This window comes from Mesoplodon mirus (genome assembly GCF_964341445.2).
Source record: "Mesoplodon mirus genome assembly, chromosome: 18".
Classification (NCBI taxonomy): domain Eukaryota; kingdom Metazoa; phylum Chordata; class Mammalia; order Artiodactyla; family Ziphiidae; genus Mesoplodon; species Mesoplodon mirus.
The window spans coordinates 46156537-46165913 of record NC_138994.1 but is presented as its reverse complement, the minus strand read 5'-3'; the positions used below and the strand labels follow the sequence as shown (position 1 = coordinate 46165913).

The following is a 9377-nucleotide window of genomic DNA, read 5'->3' as shown; positions in this document are numbered from 1 at the left end:
TCACGCGTGCTTCCTCACCACCAGCACCCAGGGCAGGATGGCAGCCACCACGGCCACCACGGCAATGAGGATGATGAGCAGTAGGGCCTGGGAGCAGCTGCAGAACGACCGGGTGGAGCTGGGCACCAGGGAGGCCTCCGAGAGCTCGGCCAGGCTGCGCCCGGGCAGGATGCTGTCCTGCTTCCCCAGGGGCATCCCGTGGCAGCTGATGATGAAGATCTGCGGCTCCCGGGGCAGGCCGGGCGGCGGGACCAAGGGCAGCTGGCCGCCCTGATTCGGGGACGGCCTCCAGAAAGGCTGGGAGAGGGCCAGAGGGTTAGCGTGGCCTAGGGTGTCCGGCGGTGGCATGGGCTTCAGGCCCATGGGCACGGCCAGGGTCTGAGAGCTCTTGTCCTGCTTGGAGGGCCAGGAGCTCTTCTTGCCTAGGAAGGTGACGTAGCGGCAGACGGGGCAGACGACGGTCCTCTGGACCTGCCCGTCCACGCGCGTGGAGAGGAGGTACTTGACCAGGCAGTCATGGCAGAACATGTGGCCACAGCTCAGCGTCCGGCTGGCGCCCTCCATTTCGCGGAACTTCTCGTAGCACACGGGGCACTCGCTGCCCGAGCTTTCCTCTCTCTCCCCCTCGGACATAGCCGCACGGGAGGGCAGGGCCCTGGCTGTGGGCGGGAAGGGCCGGAGTATCAGCGCCTTTCCCTCCTTCGCTCCCCTGCCTGACCCCTCCGAGCCTCCTGCCGCCCCGCTGCCCCCGCCCCCTCCTCCTCCTCGGTCCTCTCCCGCTGCTCCTCCTCCAAGGTCTACCGGAAGTAAACCCTGGACCCTCCGGAGGCGACGAGGGGCCGCTTCCGGAAGGGGGGTTGGGAGACAAATAACGGCTGGGCTCTGGAAGGAGGTGGGTGGCGGGGGAAGGTGTAGCCTCCCACCTCCACCCCGACGGGCACTCGCTGTGAGGTCACCCCCTCCCCCTTCCTGGTTCCATGGCCGAAGTGGAGGCCGGAGGACCCATTTCCCAGGGAAAGCAGGTGGCTAAGCGGATGCACCCGTGGCCTCAGTCCAGGCTTCATTGTGGGCGTGTGCCCAGAGTGGCCGTTTTCCAGAAAAGCCTCTGCTGCTGCTCCGTCTCCCCGCTCGGGCTGGCTGACCCACTGGATTGTGCTCAGCCCCTGGATCGCATTCCTGTGTGCTACGTGTGGCTGTAAAGCAACGAGGGTTTTGAAAATGAAACTCAAAACTTACACATCCAAATGACTCCTGGCCGGCCGCGCGGTCACGTCAGGGAGCTGTGGGCGCCTTCCTTGGCCCATCACAGCTCACTCATCCTTCAGACTCTTCCCAGAGGCCTGCCTGAGGCTGCGAGAGAACCTTCTGATTAACCTCTGTGAAGGCAGATTTTCATCCTTCGAGGATACGTCTGGTATTTGGAAATGGCCAAAAGTCACTGGGTGCCCATTCTGGTGAGAAAGCAAATGAGTGCTCAAGTGGCATAAGATTGTTTTAAATCAAAGATAAGGAGTCGCCATGATGTAACAGGTGGGTTTCTCACATTATCTGAGAGCTAAAGAGAGGCTCCAGCGATGCTCTGAGCAATGGCAACGTTGTTGGATTTAGTCCAGTTTCCCAAGGTGTAAACCTTGATGAGAAACACCTCTTTGGGTATGTGATGCAGTCCAAGTGTTCTCATTCTTCTGTGTGTCCCCAGTACCACAGTTGTGTCATCTAAACTCATCTGGAACAGCCTCTTTAGAAGGACCGTGATCACCTGTTATTGATATATTCTTACATCAGTGACGTAGGCAAAAGACCCCTGGACACACTGACAACTAGAGCTGTGTGGCAGCCCCCAGACCTGAGAGATGACGTAGTGAGAACAAGATTAGTTAATAGGAAGGACAAACTAGAGTTGGTTCAATCACACATCTTTTGGAATCTCTCCCCCCTCCTGGCTTGGTTCCAAGTCCATTTTGCCAAGTTGAAAACTTGGTCCCATAACCAAGAAAGAGCAAAAATATGTAGAGAGGGGCTTCCCTGGTGGCGCAGTGTTGAGAGTCCGCCTGCCAATGCAGGGGACACAGGTTCGTGCCCCGGTCCGGGAGGATCCCACATGCCACGGAGCGGCTGGGCCCGTGAGCCATGGCTGCTGAGCCTGCGCGTCTGGAGCCTGTGCTCTGCAACGGTAGAGGCCACAACAGTGAGAGGCCCACGTACCGCAAAAAAAAAAAAAAAAAAAAAAAAGTAAAGGGAGGGGTAGGGGACTGGGGACCCTGGTGGCAACACCAAAGCTTTTGCAGGGGTTTTCAAGCTTTGGTCTCTGAAGTGGTCAGTGTGGCCTCCAGGCTGGGGTGAGGGTTCAAGTGCTCAGACTCTGAAGCTGGCTTCAAATCCTTGATATACCCATTACTGTCTGTATAACCTATCTGAGCCTCGGTTTCCCATCTCTAAGGTGGGGTTGATGATAATCGTACCACCTTCCTCTCAGCGTTGTCCAGAGTATTAAGTGAGGTAGCATGAGTGAAGAGTCTGGCTCGCAGTAAGTGCTCAATAAACGGTAGGTGTCATTGTTAAGGCAGGCCGAGCCCTTTCCCCTCCTGGCATCTGCCTTCTGGCCTTCCCTCTCCTCCCCAGATGTTCCTTATTACGTAAGTGACTCAAGAATATCACACCCCTGACATAGGGCAGCTCTCCTCAAAGTAGAATAACTGAACAAGATGACAATAGATTAGGTAAGTGATGGGCAATAGATCATTAAGATGGTGATTCCAGTGTTTCTCAGACTTTTTAACTTTTTTGTTTCCATAACACACTTGCCAATGTCTAAACTGGGGTTATTCTCAGGATGACCCTGATTTTCTTAAGCCGACCAACTGCTAACATGTCCCCCTGCATCTCATTATTCCCCACAGGCATGTGGTGGCAATTCCATCCATCCATCCATCCATCCATCCAATTATTCAACAAATATTTATTGAGCGCTTGCTGCGGGCTAGGTACTGAGCCAGGCATTGGAAATAAGCAGTGATCAAGAAAGCCCTTCATGAAACTTTAGAGCCTAGGGGACATTTATAAGTTTTCTTGAAAAAAGATTTTTTCAAAAGGAGGAATGATCAATCGCGTAAGTTGTTTGGGTAACTAAGAAATAAGTTATCAAGACGGGCAAGAGAAGTAAAGCAGGGACTTCCCTGGTGGCGCAGTGGTTAAGAATCTGCCTGCCAATGCAGGGGACACGGGTTCGAGCCCTGGTCTGGGAAGATCCTACATGCCGCGGAGCAACTAAGCCCGTGCGCCACAACTAGTGAACCTGCACTCTAGAGCCGGTGCTCTGCAACAAGAGAAGCCACCGCTCTCTACAATGAGAGAAAGCCCACGCACAGCAACGAGGACCCAACGCAGCCAAAAATAAATAAATAAGTTTAAAAAAAGAGAAGTAAAGCAGATAAGAGAATGCTGGGGGAAGAAAGGACTTCTGAGGCCATTTAGGAAAATCTAGTTTTATAGGTGAGCAGACCCGGGTCCAGAGATAGGGAAGTGACTTGTCTGAGGTCACCTGGGAAAGAGAATGGAGAGGGAGATGGGAGAGAGAGAGAGAGATTTCATAGATAGTATAGAAAACATTAGAATCAGTTGATAGATTGGGTGGGTGAGTAGATATTAGCCAAATCAGGAAGCACTTTCCTCCTTGGGATGAGAGGGGAGCAGGGAGGACTGAGTTGGAGGAAAAATTAAAAGAATGCAGGGGATGCAAAAGACATCCCAGGTCCCCTCTGGTGGCTTCTCTGTGCAGTCCCTTCCCCATCGTGTGCTTCAGGTGAGGCATGTCACTCACATCTGGACAATGCCACCCGCCCTCCATCCCCACCTTCTCACCTCCCTTTCTCAGTCTCCCTGACGCCTCCCTCCTTGCGTCTCTCCCTTTCTCTTAATTCCATTTCATTCTCCATCCTTGAGTTCCTCTTATGGGCCTGACTCTGTCTTGGGTGCTGGGGCAGGGGAGAGGGCAGCAGAAGAAATGCAAGGAATAATGCTCTGATTTGGGCACAAACTAGCTAAATAACAGTGCAAGACATTATCTGCCAAAGGCATCCCCATTGGTGCTTCAGAAAATTTCGGGGAAGGAGGGCTGAAAAGTCTTCCTAGGTGAGATGGGACCAGTGTTGAGCTAATACATAATTGTAACAGCAACTATTTATTGAACGCTAATTATGTGCTTAGCATTTTGCATCCCTCCCTCATTTCATCATGACGACTCTGGGAGGTGGATATTATTTCCATTTTATGGATGAGGAACCCCGAGGCTTAAGTAACTTGTTCAAAGTCAGGCTGCTAGTCCAGGGCAGAACCAGGATTCGAGGCCAGGTCAGTTTGGTTGCGTGGCCCATGCTGCGTACCACCTCCTGTAGCAAGGGTTCGGATGCCTGCACGGAGGGCATTCCAGACCTTGATCCAAGGAGTAGGTGAAGAATTGAGAGAGGTCCCAGCCCTCACAGAATGTTTCTCTACAGAAACACTGATCTAACAAACATCCAGGGATGAAAATACCTCACGAGAGCTCCAGAATCCAGTTGTATATGTTAAATATATACAGCTTGTTGTATGTCAATCATACCTCAGTAAAGGTTTTTTTTTTTTTTTTTTTTTTTTAGGAATAGATGAAGCCTGGATGGGAAAGTGACTCCCCAAACTTCCCTCCTCAGAGTGACTGTAAACGGGGCTGCCCCTCCAGCTGCCTGGGAGGCAGGGGAGGACGAGGGCCAGCTCAGGGGAAGCTGTCCTCATGAAGCCCCAGTGCCTAGTTTCTCCCACAGCAGCTCACCTCGAGGACTGGAGGGGGGTGTCACCAGCCCAGACGATCCCCGCCCCCCACCTTGGGACAATGAGGCAGAGTGAGACCTGTGGGCACCGGGTTTCCCTCCTGGATTCCCAAGGCAAGGCTTTGTTGACCACTTCCTCACCCCTAGACACCATACACACACACACACACACACTTTCTCTCTCTCTCTCTCTCACACACCCTGGCATCACTCCAATGTCAGTGCAGAGCCCTGCCAAGCTCTGACTGGATCCCACTCCTTCCCTTCCCCCAGCCCGGCCCCCAGACTCACTTTGGCTGGGACCAGGGCAAGCAGCATCTGCCTCTCCACCCGGGGCCTCCATGGAGCAGATCTGAGCCACCCAGAGGTGCTGGGCGGGCGGCACGTCCTCCTGCCGCTGTCACTGTGACAGCTGCTGCCTCCAAGGCATTTCCTAGTGACTGAGCAGGTCGGGAGGACAGCACCGGGAAGTGAATGCCGGCCAACCCGTTTGAGGCCGGGAGGCTCTTGGCGTTGCCCAGGAGTTTGGCCCCTGCTGGAGTCAGGTGATGTCGATGAGGATGCTAGGAGAGGAGGGGCCCCTGCCTAAGGAGGAGCCCAGGGATGGGTGCTGGAGACAAGCAGAGGGTCTCACGATGGAGGCAGGGATCCAGGACCTCTTTGACTGAGGCTCCCCAGAGATGGGTCTCCTCAGCCCAACAATAAAAGTCATACAGTCCTTCAGCCTCCTGGACCCATTTCAGTGATCCTCCCCCAGCCCCCTGCTCCCCTGCCATGATAGGGTAAAGGGGTCAGTAATGCTTTGTCACCCAAAGTCATACACAAATATTTGGGTGATGTGCTTATGTACATTTGTCCTTCATCTCACACTCAAATGGGCTCAGAGCTCCAAAGACCAAACAGCATGGAGGTAAAGAAGGAGGCAGAGTAAAACAAAGAAAGTAGGGCTTCCCTGGTGGTGCAGTGGTTAAGAATCTGCCTGCCAATGCAGGGGACGTGGGTTCGAGCCCTGGTCTGGGAAGATCCCACATGCGGCAGAGCAACTAAGCCCGTGCGCCACAACTACTGAGCCTGCGCTCTAGAGCCCGTGAGCCACAACTACTGAGCCCGAGTGCCACAACTACTGAAGCCCGCGTGCCTAGAGCCCCTGCTCTGCAATAAGAGAAGCCACCAATGAAAAGCACGGGCACTGCAGCTCACCGCTTAGCCTGCGCGCAGCAACAAAGACCCAACACAGCCAAAAAAAAAAAAATAAATTCATTTTAAAAAAAAACCCAACAAAGTAGAGATGCACACCTGCATGGAAGGAAGTCCCTGATATCACATGAAATAGTAAGTTTCAGAACAGTCTGTGTGATTCTGTTTATGGAAATGATGATAATATATGATCATTTTTATAGAGGAAAAATCTGGAACACACATCCAACTTGATAGTTTTATCTCTGGAGGAACTTTTTTTTTTTTCTTAATTTATTTATTTTGACTGCTAGGGGTCTTAGTTGCAGCGTGCAGGATCTTTAGTTTTGGCATGCAGGATTTAGTTCCCTGAACAGGGATCAAACCTGGGCCACCTGCACTGGGAGCACAGAGTCTTACCCACTGGACCACCAGGGAAGTCCCTGGAGGAACTTTCTGACTTATACATTCCTGTGATATTTGAATGTGTTTCTTTCAAGATCAGGAAAAAATAATCAAGAATAAGGCAGGGACTTCCATGGCGGTCCAGTGGTTAAGACTCTGTGCTTCCATTGCTGGGGCACAGATGTGATCCCTGGTCAGGGAACTAAGGTCCCACATGCCGTGTGGCGAGGCCTAAAAAAAAAGAATAAGGCAGGAGTCCTTGAGAAATTGGTTTTCTTCTGACAAAGGAGGTTCCTGGATCCAAGGCACAGCCAAGCACGAGTGTGACCCCCCCAGGGCACCCCACGATGGCCCCTCCCTCACCCAACCAACCCTGGCCTGGTTCCATGGCCACCTTGAGGCTGGGGTGGGGAAGGACAGTCAGGGCATCTCACCTGGTCATCTCGCCCACGGACGCTGTACCAGTGGTCACGACGGTCTCTCATGTTCTTTCCCCAGGAACTGGCTGTGAGGAGACCCAGGCAGGCCTAAATTTAGCAAATAGAAATGCAGACTGGGGACTTCCCTGGTGGTCCAGTGGTTAGGACTCCGTGCTTTCACTGTCGAGGGCCCGGGTTCAATCCCTGGTTGGGGAACTAAGATCCCACAAGCTGCGTGGCTCAGCCCCCACCCCCAAAAAAGCAGACAGCCCAGATGAATTTGTACTTCAGATAAACAAACAATTTTTAGTATAAGGGTGCTCAGTGCAATATTTGGGACCTACTCATGGGTAATGGGGATCGACTGTGTGGTGACAGATGGAAACTAAACTTACGGTGGTGAGCACACTGGAGTGCATACAGAAGTAGAAATAAAACGTATGCATGAAACTTACATTATAAACCAAAAAAAATTAATACTTAGGCTCTATTTATACTAATAAATTATCCATTGCTTATCTAAAACTCAAATTTCAGCAGGCATCCTATATTTCATTTTGCAACTCTAGTCCCAGAGGGCTGGCCAAATTTTTCTCCTTTTATCCACACCTCCAGGGGCACCTTCAGCAGTGTGGCTTCTGACTCTGCCAGGGCTTCCTGGGGGTCCCTGAAAAGAAGCCCCAAATACCCAGCATCAAGGCTGTGTGTCCTCCAGGGAGGGGACTGAGGCCAGGCTGTCCTTTGACTCAGACTAATGCAGCGGTCCCCAACCTGCTTGGCACCAGGGACCGGTTTCGTGGAAGGCAGTTTTTCCATGGACAGGAGGGCCGGGTGGGGTGTTCAGGCGGTAATGCCAGCGATGGGGAGCAGCAGACGAAGCTTCGCTCACTCACGCCCCTTGCCTCCTGCTGTGTGGCCGGGTTCCTAACAGGCCGGTACTGGTCCGCGGCCCGGGGGTTGGGGACCCCTGGTCTATTGTGATGTGGTTATAGTGGAAAATCTTTTCCACTGGTCCTGCCCTGCCATGGCTTGACTTTGAGGATTACTTTGAATATATAAGTATTTATTATCATAGTCTGTCATGGTTTTGTGTTCCAAAATAAGAATTCCACTTTAAAAATCATAGCTACGTATGTATGTATATGTATGCGTACACACACACACACAAACACCCCTTACCTGAGAGAGTAAGTATATCAGCTGGGGAAACCTTAGCTTGAATTTATTTATCAGGTTGCCTCTAGCCATCTAGCAAGGTCCTAACAGAATAGGACATAGGACAGTTCAAAAAAATTTATTTATTTATTATTTATTTTGTCTGTGCCGGGTCTTAGTTGTGGCATGCAGACTTCTTAGTTGTGGCATTCGGGCTTCTTAGTTGCGGCATGCATGCGGGATCTAGTTCCAGGACCAGGGATCAAACCTGGGGCCCCTGCATTGGGATCGTGAAGTCTTACCCACTGGACCACCAGGGAACTCCTGGCTGTTAAGGTTTTTTTTTTTTTTTTGCGGTACGCGGGCCTATCACTGCTGTGGCCTCTCCCATTGCAGGGCACAGGCTCCGGACGCGCAGCGGCCATGGCTCACGGGCCCAGCCCCTCTGCGGCATGTGGGATCCTCCCGGACCGGGGCACGAACCCATGTCCCCTGCATCGGCAGGCAGACTCTCAAGCACTGTGCCACCAGGAAAGCCCTAGGCTGTTAAGTTTTGACAGGTAGAGGGGGATTAGTGATCAGGAAGGCTTGAGAGCCGAGGTATATTAGCCAGGAGGACCCACACTATAGGATTTGATAGTAGGGCGTGTGGGGAAATTGAGATCAGTGCATGAGCATTCACAAGGGTTCTTTGTGTGTTTATATAAAGAGAAAGTGCATGTACCTTAGGGTAAGTTACTTAATCCCTTCGTCCCTCAGTTACCTCATCTGAAAAATGGAGGTGATATTACCTACTCTATAGGATTGTGATGATTAAATGAGTGGATACAAATAAGGTGCCTGAACCTACTGAATGGGAGAAAATATTTGCAAATGATATGACTGATAAGGGATTAACATATACAAACAGGTCATACAACTCAACATCAAATAAAACAAACAACCTGATTAAAAAAATGGGCAGAAAAACTGAATAGACATTTTTCCAGAGAGGAAATGCAGATAGCCAATAGGCACATGAAAAGATGCTCAACACTGCTAATCAGCATGATCTCAGAGAGGCAGCAGTGAGTGGTGGTGTGAAGCCAGATCTTAATTCCCTGCCCAGGAATTGAATCTGGGTAGCCTGGATGAATCCTAGCCACCACACCCCCTGGCTCTTGCCCCCAGTGAAAAATGCATTTCTCACGGAGGCAAAACTGTAAAAACAGGTACAAAGTTTATTATTAGAGACATAGCACAACAACAAGTGGGAGAGCACACAGAGAAACGATTTGTTAAGATAGGAGCAAGACAGAGATGCACACCGGGAGAGAAAGCGTGTGGGCGTCCTCCCTAATGAGGAAGAGTGCGGTAAATGGGTGGTTAAGTCATTTGTATAGGGCAGTTCTTCCCGATCTTTGTTTACCTTTGGCCA

General features: G+C 51.5%; 1 protein-coding gene across 1 annotated transcript; it reads right to left on the bottom strand.

Moving 5' to 3' along the window:
* Window positions 1–677, bottom strand: RNF222 (ring finger protein 222; the record flags this gene model as incomplete). The annotated part of the gene is made up of 1 exon (XM_082603943.1): window positions 1–677. Exon 1 carries the CDS (start codon window positions 631–633, stop codon window positions 1–3), a length of 633 nt encoding a protein of 210 aa, XP_082460069.1. The 5' UTR covers window positions 634–677.
* Between the last annotated feature and the right edge of the window lie 8700 nt (window positions 678–9377).